The sequence below is a fragment of the Hyperolius riggenbachi genome, chromosome 1, assembly GCF_040937935.1.
Source record: "Hyperolius riggenbachi isolate aHypRig1 chromosome 1, aHypRig1.pri, whole genome shotgun sequence".
Lineage (NCBI taxonomy): Eukaryota > Metazoa > Chordata > Amphibia > Anura > Hyperoliidae > Hyperolius > Hyperolius riggenbachi.
This window is the reverse complement of record NC_090646.1, coordinates 414,026,557-414,044,605: the sequence shown is the minus strand read 5'-3', so window position 1 is coordinate 414,044,605 and position 18,049 is coordinate 414,026,557. Positions and strand designations below refer to the sequence as shown.

General features: G+C 46.7%; 1 protein-coding gene across 2 annotated transcripts in view; it reads right to left on the bottom strand.

Moving 5' to 3' along the window:
- Positions 1-18,049, bottom strand: part of ENTREP1 (endosomal transmembrane epsin interactor 1) — a 110,106-nt gene that overhangs the window by 35,987 nt on the left and 56,070 nt on the right. For both annotated transcript variants that reach the window (XM_068236208.1, XM_068236198.1), the window contains 3 exons: positions 15,260-15,367; positions 10,245-10,378; positions 7,574-7,703 (listed from right to left, as the gene is read on the bottom strand). In XM_068236208.1, the coding sequence (XP_068092309.1) occupies positions 7,574-7,703; positions 10,245-10,378; positions 15,260-15,367 (372 nt within the window). The remainder of the gene's footprint in view (positions 1-7,573; positions 7,704-10,244; positions 10,379-15,259; positions 15,368-18,049) is intronic.

The window sequence follows — 18,049 nt, the reverse complement described above, 5'->3', positions numbered from 1 at the left end:
GAGGTGAGGCGGCTGTTTCCGCGTCCAGCATGGCGTCACAACGCGGAAAAAACGCCGCATGCCGCATGGGCAGTGCGGCGGAATCCGCATTGGTAACGGCGGAATCCACATCAGAGGCGACCCCCGCATTAGATACATTGCAAAACAGTACTGGTGTGGCTGGGACTGATAGTCCACCAAGATTCAGACTTACACGCGCGCGAGCACTGAGGCAGAATTTAAATAGCAGTTAGAAGGGTGTCGGCTGACCAGCTGGGTCAGCTGACAAATTCCACTGCTCCCATTGGACCAGCAATTAGGGAGGTCCTGGAAAGGTCCTAGAGTATATATACTGCTGGTTGTTCACTTGCTCCTTGTCTGGCGTTGCGTTCACATATGTGGGAGCACCCAGATCCGTAGTTAGATCCGTTAGTGTGCCGGGACCAGCTGGAGCTGTAATCCTACACTAAGCTAGATTCTGTTGATAGCTAAAGTACTAGTTTGATTGTGATTATCTGTTATGACTTTTGCCTGCCTTGACTATCCTCCTGAACTCTGATCTTACACCTCGATATTTCTGATACTCTGTTGCCGAACCCCGGCTCGTACTTTGACTCTGCTTCTGCCTCCTGATTTTGTACCCCGATATTTCTGATACCCCGTTGCTGAACCCTGCCTGTACTCTGACTCTGCCTTTGCCTCCTGATCCTGTACTTTATCTGTCCGTGTGTGTACGACCTGGCTTGTCCGACCTCGAGAACCGACCTTACCGTTAGAGGCGGTTCCTCGCTCTGTTAGCGATCCTTCCTCCTGAGGGTCACTTTCAGACATCCCTTCCTACTGTCAGTCTGACTCCTCCCGTCTTGGAGAGCTCAGGTCTGCGGAAGGAATCTGTGCAGTACTCCTTACTGCATTGAGGCCTTGTCCTCTTAGTGTTACAGTTACACCAAACACTACACTCTATTCAGGTGATCAGAGGTTAGTTTGTATATCGGATTATCGGTGAGACTGCAGTTCACTTATAATCTGGTATATATCTGTATTTCCGGTGATACTGCAGATCACCGGTAATCAGATACTCTCTGCGCCCACCGATCGTTACAGAACGCCAGACCAAAAAAACAAAATGGACGCAAACACTGGTCGTCTGGGTATGCTTGCCACTTCGGTGGATAACCTCCATCAAGCACTGGGCCAGCACAAAGCTTTGATTGATGCCCTTTCAGGCTCTGTGCAAACCCTCCAGACGTCAGTTGATTCAGTGCGATCCCCTCTTAGTGATGACATACGTATGCCTGTACCTGATAAATTTTCCGGCCACAAGTCTGACTTCCGGAATTCCAAGAGTAGAGTGTTGTCATACTTCGAGTTAAGACCCCGATCCTCGGGGACTGAGACCCAACGGGTCATTTTCATTAAAACACTGTTAACTGGTGATTCCCAGTCCTGGGCATACAACCTGTCCCCCACTAATTTAGCTCTGACCTCAGTCGAGGAATTTTTTAAGGCTATGGCCGTAATATACGACGACCCTGACCTTGCGGCAACTTCAGAGCGGAAGCTCAAACTTTTGCGGCAAGGCAGAGGGTCGGTCGAGGATTACGCAGCAGAATTTCGTAGGTGGTCTGTTACCGCCAGATTCGACAATTTTGCTCTGATGGATTATTTTCTATCTGGGTTGTCGGAGGAGGTCTCTGATTTGATGCTAACCTTACCCGAGCCCGCAACAGTCGATGAGGCCATATCATCGGCCATCAGAGTCGATCGTCGACTACGCCATCAGAGGCAGACTAGGGGCAGTCACCGGGTCAGGGTGACTTCGTATGTGGCACCTTCTGGTACACCCGCAGTAACGGCATCTCCACTGGTGTCACCCTCTCCAGCCTCACCACCACCCGAACCCATGCAAATTGGTCGATCAAGATTGACCCAGGTGGAACGTAGGCGGAGAATAACAGAACAACTGTGCCTGTATTGTGCAGAAGCAGGGCACAGGGTGCGAAACTGCCCTAACAAGTCGGGAAACGGGTCTGCCTAGGAGTAGTGGGGGGTGATACCCTAGGCACTTCATTCTCACCCCAAAAAGAGAAGAAGTTACTTCTCCCCTGTACTATTACGTGGGATGATAAGTCTGTGGACACTGAAGCTTTTATTGACTCTGGCTCAGCGGCCAATTTTATGAACCTTGAATTTGCTCAGGAGTTGGGTATTCCTCTCACTCCAGTAAGTCTCCATTCAGGTCACGGCAGTAGACTATTCCCCGCTGCAACGGGATCGTCCCCTGTCTCAGACTCCGCAGGTGAGGGTTACGATAGGGGTATTGCATGGGGAACAGCTACAGTTTTTCGTTTTGAACATGTCAACCTCCACTATTATCTTAGGCATGCCTTGGTTACAGGCCCACTCTCCACAAATCGACTGGGCCACGGGTCAGGTAACCAGATGGTCTGATCGTTGTCACCAACAGTGTCTAGGAAAGGTGACATTGGGTCAGACCAAGGTGTACGTGGAGGGTGTTCCCGAGGTGTATTCCGATTTTTCTGATGTCTTTTGTCCCAAGTCTGCTGATCAATTACCTCCTCATCGCCCGTTCGATTGCCCCATTGATCTCCGTGCTGGTTGTATGCCCCCTAGGGGTCACCTGTATAACTTGTCCGGTCCCGAGAAGTTGGCCATGCAGGATTACATTCGTGACAACCTGGCCAAGGGGTTTATTCGGCCCTCTCGGTCACCTGCTGGGGCCGGTTTCTTTTTTGTTAAGAAAAAAGACGGGGGTCTTCGACCTTGTATCGACTACCGAGGTCTCAATAAAATCACGGTGAAAAATCGCTATCCGTTACCATTGATAGACGACTTATTCACGCAGGTCACTACTGCAAAGATCTTTTCTAAGTTAGATCTGAGGGGGGCATACAACCTAATCCGCATTAGAAGGGGCGATGAATGGAAGACGGCCTTTAACACACCCGACGGGCATTACGAATACTTGGTGATGCCCTTCGGGTTGTGCAATGCGCCTGCCGTCTTCCAGGAACTAATCAATGAGGTATTCCGGGAGGTATTGGGTAAATTCGTACTGGTATATCTCGATGATATATTAATTTATTCCAATAACCTCCCCGAACACAGGGTCCATGTGAAATTTGTCCTAAACAAATTAAGACAGAATAGACTCTATGCCAAGTTAGAAAAGTGTATTTTTGAGGTGACATCCGTCACGTTTCTGGGGTATGTGATTTCTACCTCAGGTCTGTCAATGGACCCCGCTAAAGTCACAGCTGTCCTAGAATGGCCGCAACCTGTGGGTCTGAAAGCCCTCCAGAGATTCCTGGGTTTTGCAAATTATTATAGGAGGTTTATAAAAGGGTACTCCACAATCATTGCACCCCTTACCAGTCTTACAAAAAAGGGGGCAGATACTACCCACTGGTCTCCGGAGGCTCAGAATGCATTTTCTAGTCTGAAAAAATTGTTTTATTCCGCACCAATCCTGAGACATGTCGACACCGCTTATCCGTTCATTGTTGAGGTCGATGCCTCGGAGGTCGGGGTAGGGGCTGTGCTGTCTCAGCGATCAGGGTTACAGGGAAGACTACATCCCTGTGCGTACTTTTCCCGTAGGTTCTCTCCGGCGGAGAGAAACTACGATATAGGCAACAGAGAGCTCCTGGCCATTAAATTGGCATTTGAGGAGTGGCGCCACTGGTTGGAGGGGGCAGAGCACATGATCACTGTTTACACCGACCACAAGAACTTGGAGTACATCGAGGGGGCTAAGAGGCTTAGTCCCCGTCAGGCCCGGTGGTCCTTGTTTTTTACGAGATTCAGGTTTATAATCACATACACTCCAGGTAGCAAAAACATCAAGGCAGATGCCCTCTCCAGGTGTTTCGAACCTGAGACAGCACAGCCCCCCACTCCTGAATCCATCATTCCGCAGAAACTGGTGTTAGCCGCCACGGAGTCTTGGGAAGAGTGGACAGAGATCTTGGGTCCCTTTCAGCAGGAGGTTCCTGAAGGGAAACCCGAAGGGGTCTTGTTCATACCACTACCATTCCGGTTACAGGTTCTGCAACTCTTTCACGCCCATAAGAATGCTGGTCATCCTGGAGCTGCCAGAACGCAGGATCTGATTGCCAGGTGTGCTTGGTGGCCTTCCTTGGCAACAGATTGCAAGGAGTATGTTAGGGAGTGTGCGGTGTGCGCCCAGAGTAAGCCCTCCCGGCTGGCACCTGTAGGAAGGTTGCAGCCTTTGCCCACCCCGAGTGAGCCATGGACCCACTTGTCCATGGATTTTGTGGGGGAATTGCCCAGGTCTGAAGGCATGTCGGTCATTTGGGTGGTAGTCGATCGGTTTAGCAAAATGGCCCATTTTGTGCCCCTGAAAGGACTCCCCTCGGCTCAAGAACTGGCTGAATTGTTTATCATTCACATCTTCCGGCTGCATGGCATTCCGGAAGACATCGTGTCTGATAGGGGAGTCCAGTTTGTGTCTGGATTCTGGAGGGCATTTTGCCACCAAATGGGCATGAAATTGTCTTTCTCGTCAGGCTACCACCCACAGACCAATGGGCAGACAGAACGCATTAACCAATCCCTGGAGCAATTCCTGAGATGCTACGTTGCTGAGGCGCAGAGTGACTGGGTGAAATTTTTGCCCTTTGCGGAATTCGCTCAAAATAATTTAAAGAATTCCTCGTCTGGGTTTTCCCCATTTCAGATTGTAACAGGGAGGTCACCCAAATTTTCCCCTTTTCCAGTTGTCTCGTCTCCATTTCCAGCACTGGAAGTTTGGCAGAGATCACTCAGGGACAATTGGGGAATTGTTAAGGGGAATTTACAGAAGGCGTTCCAGAGTCAGAAGGGTCAAGCAGATAAGAGACGGTCCGTGGAATGGAAGTTTCGGCCAGGGGATCTAGTCTGGGTGTCCACGCGTCACTTGACCCTGAAGCAGCCATCTGCCAAACTGGGTCCCAGGTTTGTGGGCCCATTTTCCGTGACCAAGAAGATTAATAATGTTACTTATTCCATTGACCTTCCCACCAGCATGCGGGGGGTGAGGTCTTTCCACGTATCCCTTCTTAAACCAGCAGTCCAGGTGGGTCCCACTCCTCCTCCTCCCGTGTTGGTGGATGCCCAACCCGAGTACGAAGTGGAGAAGATCATAGATTCACGTACTGTACAGAACTCGGTACAGTACCTCGTACATTGGAAGGGGTACGGGATTGAGGAGAGGCAATGGGTACCTAGGAACCGCATGCATGCGGACGAGTTAGTGAAGGAATTTCATGCTGTACATCCCGAGAAACCTGGTGGGAGTTGTCCGGAGTCCACTCCTCGGGAGGGGGGTACTGTGAGGAAACGCAGAAAAGCCGCCGTCTCTCGAGGTGAGGCGGCTGTTTCCGCGTCCAGCATGGCGTCACAACGCGGAAAAAACGCCGCATGGGCAGTGCGGCGGAATCCGCATTGGTAACGGCGGAATCCACATCAGAGGCGACCCCCGCATTAGATACATTGCAAAACAGTACTGGTGTGGCTGGGACTGATAGTCCACCAAGATTCAGACTTACACGCGCGCGAGCACTGAGGCAGAATTTAAATAGCAGTTAGAAGGGTGTCGGCTGACCAGCTGGGTCAGCTGACAAATTCCACTGCTCCCATTGGACCAGCAATTAGGGAGGTCCTGGAAAGGTCCTAGAGTATATATACTGCTGGTTGTTCACTTGCTCCTTGTCTGGCGTTGCGTTCACATATGTGGGAGCACCCAGATCCGTAGTTAGGACCAGCTGGAGCTGTAATCCTACACTAAGCTAGATTCTGTTGATAGCTAAAGTACTAGTTTGATTGTGATTATCTGTTATGACTTTTGCCTGCCTTGACTATCCTCCTGAACTCTGATCTTACACCTCGATATTTCTGATACTCTGTTGCCGAACCCCGGCTCGTACTTTGACTCTGCTTCTGCCTCCTGATTTTGTACCCCGATATTTCTGATACCCCGTTGCTGAACCCTGCCTGTACTCTGACTCTGCCTTTGCCTCCTGATCCTGTACTTTATCTGTCCGTGTGTGTACGACCTGGCTTGTCCGACCTCGAGAACCGACCTTACCGTTAGAGGCGGTTCCTCGCTCTGTTAGCGATCCTTCCTCCTGAGGGTCACTTTCAGACATCCCTTCCTACTGTCAGTCTGACTCCTCCCGTCTTGGAGAGCTCAGGTCTGCGGAAGGAATCTGTGCAGTACTCCTTACTGCATTGAGGCCTTGTCCTCTTAGTGTTACAGTTACACCAAACACTACACTCTATTCAGGTGATCAGAGGTTAGTTTGTATATCGGATTATCGGTGAGACTGCAGTTCACTTATAATCTGGTATATATCTGTATTTCCGGTGATACTGCAGATCACCGGTAATCAGATACTCTCTGCGCCCACCGATCGTTACAACAATAGTACTTAAAGCTATCAACTGACTCTGACTAAGTGTGAATTCCCAGCTCCGGCTGGTTCTAACACACTGTAAGATCTGACTAGGGTCTGAGTGCTCACACGTAAGCATTCGCAACAGCAGACAACTTGCAACTGACAGGCAAGTCCTATAAATACCCAGAGCGCTCTACAGCGCCGCCCCAGTCACTCAGCCAATCCGGAGCATAGCTGGAGTCAGCTGACCGGCTTGATCAGCTGACTCCCCTTTTACTTGCATAAAGGTCCTGTCGCCTGGCGCGCGCGTGCGTAGTTCTTAATCTGTGTGCACTAGAAGGATCAGGCGAACCAGCAGCATGTAGCTGCGCGGCAGAAGCCGCCGGCTGGAACGCGGAGATAGCCGTCATGCCGCTTGACCATGCGGTGGCATCTCCGCTATTCTTTACAGCAATATGGTGGCTTCTGGGACATGACATGAGTGGAGAAATGGACGAGGCCAACGTGCCCCTCAGTTTCTCTACACTTTATACCTATGGGACGGACTCTGGTCCAGTAACAGGGATCCCAGTCTCAAAGTAACCGATGCTGGTGAGGGCTGATGGTGAGAGGGAATTTCTTCTTTTTTTTTTTTTTTTTTTGTGGACATGAGCTGTAATTTTATTAAATATTCCAAAGCGGAGGAATATGTTTGTACTTTCTTTGTATCATAGAGATAAAATAACTTCTTTTTTAAAAATTAAATGTGGACCTATCCTTCCACTTCTTGTACTTACTATCGGTTATAGAAGTTGTCCATCATTAAAAAAAACAAGGCTTAGAAGGTCCAAGGTGGTGGGGTCATAACTCTCTATAGGATAATTGGTACTTGCATATTAGAAATTCCCAGGGCAATTTGAGGAGAAAATGTAAATACATATGCAGCAAACGCTAGGCAGCTGACCCTACTCTACATTACCACTTTGAACATTTTAACCTCCTTAGCAGTAATCCCGAGTCAGGCTCGGGACGGAAATCCGCAGCACAGAGCGGTAATCCCGTACCTGAGTGAGTTAAGTGCAGGAGCTGCTGCTTTCTTGTGAAAAAAAATCACGGATTTTATCATAACGCCAGACACATTCACAATGTCTTGGACTCTCGATATGGCAGTAAATTATGTCTACATAAACCGATACCTGTTGCAAAGGACTTTGGCCTACCACAGCCTCATATGGTGGGGGTGGTTCCATCGGGCAAAACACTTCTACTCCTTTGAATCTGGATCCGTAGATATGCGGTAGAGGAATCACTTCATTCCCAGACATCCTTACACAGAATGCAAGTATAATCATTAGAATGCTGCTTTATTCTACTTACACAAAACATTTTAAACTAATAATTCAACATCTCTGTTTTTATTAAAGTAAGCCTATTATGGTTTTTAGTATTCCTAAATAGATATTGCTACTCATAAATGGCATTGTGACTGAGTTAATCCTTTGCTCGGTCCCACATTGTCTCCCCAGGCCTGCTCCTGTCTCCTGCTGGATGGCCTGGTATTCTCGCTGAGTCGCTCATGTGCAGCACAGCTGCCCGCGCTCCCCCATCATGCTCCTGCGGCTGGGAGCTTCTGCGTAACTACTGCGCAGCTGCAGAATGCTCTTGGCCGTATGAGCATGTGCAAGAAGCTTGACTTGGCCAGAGTACCGGGCCGTCCAGCGGGAGACAGGAGCAGTCTGGGGAGAAGCCGAGGGGGCTAGGGGAAGCCCCAGGTAAGTATAAAACCTGAGACCTCTTTTATCCTTTGGTTTCCTTTAAACATATCTTATGCTGTTCTATTTGTTTTGTGCTGCCTGTGTGTGTTTTTACCGAATCACTTTTTTTTATAACATCAAGTGATCAAATGCAGTTTTCTAAAGTCTCTAATGTTCGTTATCTATCAAACATTTTCATTAGTATCACTTTAATAGCTAAATACAGCTCTGCAGCTAGATGATCCAGAAAGAAAGGAGAAAATGTTTTTCTTGCCAGTATAAGCAATTACAAATAATTAAAAGCTTAAACTACACAAACAGCTGTTCTAGACTTAACAGAAAAGAAAATTGATCTCTTGATACAGCAATCCTCTTATAATGATATTCTGTCCAAACGAGTTTGCTCTCGAAACTTTATGACTGGGAATGATGGGAAACATTGCCATGGTGATCCTCTACACAAATTAGAGCCAATATGTTCTGAAAACAAATGATTTGGAGGAGAAAATGTTTACGCTGTGAAACTGGGTGTTCACTCTTACCTCTCTGGGAGTGTGCCTCCGCTTTAACATTCTATAAGGACACATTCTGGATACAAGGACGTAAAGGGGGGGGGGGGGGTGTTAAAAAAAGAATGTTGCTACATTATGTAAAAGTTGGGGGCCTGTTTCCACTGCTGTGGAAATCGGGTTGAATCCGCAGAGTTTCTCTGCAAGCAAATCCCACGGAGAAACTCTGCCATAGGAGATAATGCTGCTGCCGTCCGAATTGCTTGCCTTATCGATTCAGCCGACATTGCAGCATTTTTCCATGCAGGAGGCAGCGAATCCTATAACCATGGCACGGCTTCTCGGATTCGTCTGCGTGCTCGCAGACCAGGAAGTGCCGCCATGCGTCTCTCATTCACGTGCGGTGGCTAGTGGAAACAAGCCCTGGAAGTTGAGTTTGCATTATTTGGATCAGAAAGGGAAGAATGACTCATGAAAGCTAATAATTTAAGAAACTGTTAAAGAGGAACTGTAGTGAAAATAATGTAATCAATAAAATTGCTTATTTGTTTTACAATATTCATTTATAAATAATAAAATTATTAAAGTGATACTGAGCCAAAGCTCAGGATCAAAATAAGATATTACCTGAAGAGAGGGAAGCCTCAGAATCCTATTGATGCTTCCCTCGGTGTTCCGATGTCCCACGTTGGTGAGCGTGGCCCCCAGCCAGATCGGGGCCATGCTTCTCCTCTGTTACGGGCACAGCTATGCATGCGCAGTAGCACAGAGCTGCTCGTACACGAGAGTTTCTGGCTCACTGCGCATGTGCAGGCGAGCTTGTGTGTCTACTGCGCAGCCATGCTTCAGGAAGAGGAGGTGAACGGCCCTGATACGATTAGTGACAATTCCTTGTCATTAATCTCCTTGGGGCTGCGCTCAGAGACGGCAGACATCAGAGCACAGAAGGAGGCCTCAATAAGATCCTGAGGCTTTCCTCTTTTTAGGTAAGTATCTCATTTTGTACCCAAGCTTCGGCTGCCATATTTATTTCCTGGCCTAACATCATCGTTCTTATTATTTGTTTTATTTATATAGAGCCAACATATTCCGCAGCGCTTATCGTTCTTTCACCTTTCCACTTCCCAAAATATCCCTTATCCATTCCTAGGAGAAAATGAGGAAAACTCTCCAATGGTGTAAGGAGAGAGGGCTCCTGTGTCCAATTTAAAGTTTTAATGATCCCATCCCACTGTCTAAGCAAATGTTTAACCCATGGAGGAGTCCCGTCTGAGAGCTAGCATCTCTTCCACCTTGACCCACCCCTTGTGCTTGTTATTATGTAATCAAGAATTCTATTAAGGGCTACTACCTTGTGGTAGAGTTAAAGGTCTGGGACCCCCAAACCACCCCCTACTTTGACCTTATTATTTTATAAGCTAGCCTGGGTCCCCCCCCCCCCCCCCCAAATTAACTTTATCAACAAGGACCTGATTTTTAGCCTCCATATACTTCTCACTGCAGTTGTCCTTTAACACTTTTGCAAAGTTTTATATGAATAAGTGTGGTTTGCCTGGGTGTGTCTTTTACTTCCTATTGTCACCTCAACCTTAGTTACCACTTACCTTTGCATCATTCTAGGTGTGTAGGAATAGAAGGTTGAAAAATATGATGGTGGGGGTGCAGGTGGGACAAAATCTTCTGGATCTGGCACTCTGTCTTGTTCTTCCAACTCCTCTGCAGAAAGCTGGGATTCATCCTAACAACAAAATCAGATATTAATCCAAGGTGAAACAAAATACTGCTTTAAAATGTATGGAAAAAAGAAAAAGGAAATGAGGGCCTTGCCTTCACCTTCCTCATATGTGTCTCCTACTCCCCTTTCTTTTACCATGATGCTGTGTTACCTGTTTTATTTGTTCACTTTGTTGGTCCTTCAGTTGTTGTTTTTTTCTTGTTTGTACCATATGTTTATGGTCATATGTTTTGGATTATGTATGTCATGATGACTTTTCTTGATTTATATTGTGTGAACTTTTGCATATTTTTTATGTACTGTATATTCCTGCGTATAAAACTACTTTTTAACACTTGAAAATCTTCTGAAAAGTTGGGGGTCGTCTTATACGCCGGGTGTCATTGAGGACTTGTGAGGATCCGCGTGGCTGCCTGCACAGGCAGGCAGCCTTTTGACCACTGTTCAGGTCTGCATTCTGCAGGTCTCTGGAAGAGAGACCTTTTGTTAGTTGTGCAGCTTGCTGCTGAGGAATTTGCATATGTTTGTCATGCAGATTGCCTAGCCACATCCCTTGTGGGCTTGCTCTATAAAGTGCTATGTTTCCCACAGTAAGTTGCTGGTCATAAGAGTTAGTCCTGTGGAACACTCGCCTGGAGTGTCAGCCTTGCTCTTTGTTTGAAGATTAGCCTAGAGTAATTCCTGGGACTGCACTAGGCAGGTTTCCCTAGTGCAGTTAGGATTGCATTATTTGTATTGCCTGTTCTGTCTGTCTGTGGGGTACTAACCAGAGCAGCGGTTGTTGCTGGTAGGCCCTTCTGTTCTGTTGTTACCTTACTTGGATCGCACTCGCTCTGACGGTAAGAGTAGTGGATCGTATCTCCTACGTATTCCTGTTTCCGTGTATCTATCTTGTCTGCTACGAACGCTTGCTGAAGATTCGGTGAGGTAACCGTTGAGCAAGCGCTCGCGTCCTCTGTTTTATGTTTGTCTGTCGGTGGTTAGTTAGGCGTGCTTGTCTCTATTGTGCTTATCACGTGGAGACCGCGCACAAACGCGTGCACTGTTGCGAATGAGTGCGGTGTTCACGTTTAGCTAGCGTTTGTTATTTTCCTCATCTCCTCATTGTATGATTTACTGTGCCTTTGCTACTCTCGTGTTCTGCCTTGCTGTAGCCTTGTGTCACCTCTGGCAATCGCCTCTCTCGCGATTGCGTTCCTACTTCATTTCTGCTGTTGTGTATGCACCGTCGCGGGTTGGCGACTAGTTTGGTGCACACACATACAATCTGTCCCTGTGCTCATTCTCTTCCGCAATCGCTTCTCTTGCGATTGCGTTCTCACTCGGTTTCCTTGTTGTGTGTCTGCCGTCGCAGGTGGCGGCTAGATTGGTGGACATACATACATTCCTCATCTGTGCTTATTCGGTCTTGTGTCGCTGTTAGCAATCGCCATCTCCGGCGATTAGCTTCTCGCTTTGTCTTCCTGGTTGTGTGTTCATCGTCGCAGGGTGGCGACTAGTTTGGTGAACACACATACCCTCTGTCACTTTGATCTCTCCCTTTCAGGGCTATCTTGCCCTGCGTTTCTGCCCTTCGTGCAATTCCTGTCTGGCGTGTGTGGCAGGGCAGAGGAGCTGTTCCTCTGCACTCCACAGCTCCACCTGCCGACAGGAGTTTCCCTCTACAGGTGCTTTGCACCTTTTGCTGGGTTCCTGCAAATTATACGCTTGTGGAGGATTTCCGCGGTGTCAGCGCACGTCTTGTGCGCTGATCACGGAGAGAATTCCACAATCGTTACAGGACTGTAGTGAAGCAGTGCAGGCGCACATATGCGAGATCTGAGAGGCAAAGAAGTAGGTAAATAGGATACAAGGGTGGGCCAAACAGGTGAAAGAGGCGTGTTTTATGGGCACAACACGATCTATTCTTCCATACCGCTCTAATAAACAGGGAGACAGAAAGAGCTGACTAATTCGCTTAGGGAGAGGGAGAGTTGACCAATCCAACCAGTCAATTAACTATATACTGTTATATACTGGGTAACACATACAGTATAGCAGTATATGTTCATATATAGCACCTGTATATGATGTTTTTTTAATTTTAATGTGGTGTGCATTGGAAGAGGGGTTGTGAGAGAACGCGGAAAAGCCGCCACGTGTACTGACAGCAAGGCGGCTGATTCCGCGTCCAACGCGGCGGTCTGCACGCGGAAGCGTGCATCTAGTGACATGCAGAACGCGGAAAAGCCGCCGCATGTACTGACAGCAAGGCGGCTGGTTCCGCGTCCAGCGCAGCGGTTTGCACGCAGCAGCGTGCAGCTAGTGTGGTTGAGCCTGTTAGTTCACACAGGTTTAGGAAAAGGCAGAACTTTTATGATGGTCAAGGGGGGGATCAGCTGACCAGGCCGGTCAGCTGACCTCAGAACTGGTAACCATTGGTTGATCACTTTAGGGTGGCGCCAGAGAGCACTGCTCTATATATGGTTACTGCTGACCACTCTCAAATTGTCGGCCGTTGCGATCACTACGTGGAAGCACTCAGACCTTAGTCAGATCCTACAGTGTGTTTGAACCAGGAGGACCTGTGAATTCACACTGAGCCAGATGACTTGTGTTATTATTCTGTTATGCTTCAGACTAGTTCCAGGGTGTAGAGACCACGGACCTCACACCCAATACTAGGGAACTTGTATTCAGTGGCGTAGCTAAGGAGCTGTGGGCCCCGATGCAAGTTTTACAATGGGGCCCCCCAAGCACTCTATGCATAGCAATTGATACGGTGCACCAAAACCTGCCAATGGCAACTACAGTGTCAGAGGTGCAAGGAAAGGATGGGAAACAGTTTGTTAATGATTACCACTATTCAAAGTATCTATAGAAGTGATTATTATGAGCACAGGACCAATAGAGAGCTAATACTGTAGTTGAGGGAGGGCCCTTCGGGGCCCCTCTGGCCCAAGGGCCCCGATGCGGTCGCTACCGCTGCACCCCCTATTGCTACGCCCCTGCTTGTATTATCATTCTGTTATACTTCAGACTAGTTCCAGGGTGTAGAGACCACGGACCTCACACCCAAGACTAGGCATTGTTTGATATTTGTTATGACCTGTTGCTTTCCTGACTATCCCTCTGCTTTCTGATTCGGTACCACGCATATCTGATATCACGTTGCCAAACCCTGCCTGACTTGGATACCGAATCAGCCTTCTGTCTTTGTACTTTATCTGTCTCTGTGTTGCCGACCTGGCTTGCCCGACCTCGAGAGCTATCTCTCTCCACTTAAGAGATAGTCTCCAAGATCAGTCAGTGACATCCACCTTCAGGTGTCACTCACTCTCTGGTCCTTCCTACCTTCAGCCTGACTCCACCCCTTGGGGAGTCTCAGGCTGCTGGAAGGTTTCTGTCCTCTCCATAGCAGTATCTTCTGTATTGCTTAGGGTCACCTGCTCATCAGGTGGGTTGCTCAAATTCATACTGTTACACCAAACACTCACCATATATCTCTAGAGGTGTCCAGAGGTTAGCACTATATCTGTATTATTGGTGATTCTGCAGATCATCCATAATCAGGTATAGATCTGTATTCTTGGTGATACTGCAGATCACCAATAATCAGATTCTCTCTGCGTGCCGACACCGATCGTTACAGGGGTAGTCTTATACGGCGAGTATATCCCAAACTCTATATTTTAACTGTAAAAGTTGGGAGGTCGTCTTATATGCCCAGTCGTCTTATATGCCGGAATATACGGGTACTTGTCATGACCATTACCTTGGCTGTATTGTACTTTACGTTCAGTAAACCTTTTTGTAAACTAAAATATGAAAATAAATATATAGAACAGAATCACATGAAAAATGGTAACATTCATATAAAAATAACCTTATTATAGGGTGTATATTCACTATACCGTAGGAAACTTTATGTGTGCAGGCAGCACACAAAAACATTTACTGGGGTTTACACAAAGTAAAATATGAAAATAAGGGCATTGCCTTCTTGTTATGTATTTTATTTACTTTGTGATATGTAATATAGGCCTTACATGTATAATGCAAGCTACACAAATTACATAATGTGTTATGTACTTTGTGTAAAGTATAGTACACTGTACATTCACTGCGCTTACACAGAAAGCTTACTGAGCTTAACTGAATATACTCCTGAATGTCTAAAGTACCAAATAGTGTCTAATAATATAGATATAATAGCGGTTTTTCCAGCTCATTTAATTGGTTCTTATGCTATGCATAAACAGTGGATGGTCATCTAGCAATATCTTGAGAAATCTACAATCATTTGACCACTGGCATATGTGTCATGTCTAAGGACTACTTACGGGCAAACTTACCAATCGGTGGCCACAGGAATCGGGCACGGTCAAACATTTGTTGTTGTTTGCTGTCAATGTAAATTGTTTGTTCACTAACGTGGAGTAAGATATTTACTATTACTACTGCTGACAGCAGAGCGCCCATTGCATAATAAGCACAACTTGGGTAACACGGGTCGTGCAAATTATGCAATGCGCCCTACGCTGTCAGCGGTGCTAACAGTAAAATTGCAGTGTGCTTTCTGTGCACATCATTCTTCTCACAGATAAGTGAATTAGAGTCCAAGTCATCAAGCCTTCATAAGAAAGGGGTGAGCACAATTTTTGACTCAAATCTAACTCAGTACATTTTTGGACTCAGCTTAACTTTAAGTATTTGCTCAAGTACCATGAGTCTGAAACCATCATGTGATTCATCTGGTCGCATTCAAGTGTTGCAAGTTAGCCCTGTTGAACCTGTGATAATTGTTGGGTGGGATATTGAGCAGCATGCACATTACTGTAATATAATTATTGGGAAATACACAAGACAGCACAATATGTATTAGTAAACGTTTCACTCACTTACTGTGCAGGGTCTTCTTGTGGTAAGGAGCTGAAGATACCGCAGGGCAGCTGCTACCAGGCACACTGTGGTTGTCAAAGCATTCAGCGCACACAGAGCAAAGAACACTTTCTAGAGGAAGAATAAGCATATGTTTATTATATGGTCTACAGGAGAGGTTCCTAGTTTTGTCCATGATGAGTAATATAGGGGCTGATTCACAAAACTAATCTAATGCAGGGTATACACTATGAGATTTTCTGGTCGATTTACTGTCAGATCGATTATTTCCAACATGTTCAATTTGCTTTCCGATCGATTTCCGAGCTTTTTTCCGATCGACTTACTATTAAAGTAAACGGAAATCGATCGGAAAATGCTTGGAAAGCAAATCAAACATGTCGGAAATAATTGATCTGACAGTAAATCGATTAGAAAATCTCACAGTGTGTACCCAGCATTAGGAATTTTACTCTCCTGGGCCCGCATGCAATTAACTTTGCATCTGTACTTTCTTCCAGGAGATAATTTGTTGTCTTCTCTATTAAGCCTGGTACACACCATGCAATTTCCTGTCAGATAGATGGGCCAAATAGATCATTTCTGACAGGTCCGATCTGATTTTCGATCATTTTTCTGATCGATTTGAATAGAAGTGGTCAGAAAACTGATCAGAAAAACGATCGGAAATCTGATCGGATCTGTTGGAAATTATCTATCGACCCATCTTTCTGATGGGAAGTTGCATGGTGTGTACCAGGCATAAAGTACTTTTCACCAGATTGAAATTTAAAAAGCAGGTAAAAAGAGAAAGATTAAAGTGAATGTTTACCACTTAAAAAATAAAAAAGTCAGATACTCACCTAAGGAGAGGGAAGGCTCGGTCCTAATGAGCCTTCCCTCTCCTCTCCCGGTGCCCGGTCCCGCGCAGGATCCCTCGTAGCAGTATTCGACCAGTTCGGTCAAATACTGCCACTTCCGCCACCGAAGGGAGGTTTCGGAAGCCTTCGGGAGCACTCGGGCCCCCGAAGACGGGCCGCTCCATACTACGCATGCGCGAGTGCCCTCTATGACGCACTCGCGCGTGCGTAGTATGGAGCAGCCCGTCTTCGGAAGCCCGCGTGCTCCCGACGACCTCCGAAGTCCCTGAGGCGGCGGACGCGAACGGGGGAGCCAGCGCAGCACCGAGGGCACCGGGAGAATAGAGGGAAGACTCATTAGGACCGAGCCTTTCCTCTCCTTAGGTGAGTATCTGACTTTTTTATTTTTTAAGCGGTAGCCATTGGCTTTAAGGGCTCGATTCTCAAAGCAGTGTTAACTGTTAGCACTGGCCCTTATCACGTCTAAACTGAGTTTAAATGTGAGAAGTAGTGATTGCGCGCAAAGTACCGCGCGCAAAGTTTTGCGCGCGCACTGCACAGAGCGCTCCGCGCGAAGTGCCCGCTAAAGCCTATGGGACTTAGCGCGCGATCTGATTGGGAAAACCGGTGCTAACCTACTTAGCACCCTGGTTAGCATGTCTAAAGACTTTAGACGTGCTAAGTAGGTTAGCACCGCATAGTGAATGAAGCATCTAATATATTGTCTTGATTGTTGTTGGCTTAAAAAATATTTTATTGATAAAGTGTGAATATATCTCCTGGGAAAAGACTTGCTTTATCCATCCAATAACTTCTACCCACTTTTTTTACTCCAAAACAAAAATAACCTTCCAAAAAACAAAAACACACAAAATAATTTGCTCCTGATTAATTTAACTTCAATATTTCTAATGTTTTCTAACTTTATTTATAGTACTTTAGTATTTTTTGTACCATGATGGTTGCATAAAATAATTTATATGATTTTTTGATAACCCGTTAAATTGCCTTAAAGGATACCAGAGCCGAAAAGATGATGAGAAACGGAGCATCATGATTACATCAACCGCATGTGCAAAGTCCTCCTGGCTGCAGTTGGTCGCTGTAGGACGTGCACAGCCGGGAAAACTTTTGCAATCCTGCCACGAATCGCAATAGCTAGTAGGCTTAGTGTAAATAGTGAAAATCGCAATCACTTCACAGCACAATTGTGATACTGATGGCGATTTGTGGTGTAAAAGGGCCCTAAGGGCCCTTTTCCACTAGCGCGTTTGCGCTAGCTGAATCGCAAAACCGCAAACCGCTAGCGATTTTACAATCGCTACGGTTTGCTTTTTAACATAGGAATCGCGGTAGGTCATTTCCACTACCGCGATTCGTTTTTTACTTGATCGCGATCGCGCCGCGGAGCGACTTTTGCCGCGATTTTGCTATGCAGTGCATAGCATAGCAAAATCGCGGCCGCAAACGTCGGGAAAACGGCGGAATTGCGATTCAGCAATCGCTAGCGTTCAGCGCGAACGCTAGCGACTGCTAGTGGAAAAGGGCCCTAAGTGCTTATTAACACTGACATCGGAAACAGACGCAGCAGCTCGGCGTCTCATTGCAAATTGAAAGTGCTTGTCTGCAAATACGCATGAAAGCATTAGTCATCTTCCTGATCGGTTAAGCACCAGGCAGATGACAGCGAAAATTGGGATCGAAATGCAACGTTCACGCAAACGATGGTGAAGGGATCCTAGCGACGGCTCTCCATTCATCTGAATAGACAGCATTAAACAACGAGCACGGCGGCCGTCGTTTACCGTCGCAGAAACGTCCGTGAGAACTGAGCCTAAATCTGGTTACAAGAGCAGCTTTCATCTTGAAAAATGTGGACAAAATATTTCCTCTGGGTAAATATGAACAAAATACTTCCATATAAGATAAAAAAAAACAACAAAGTACCGTATAT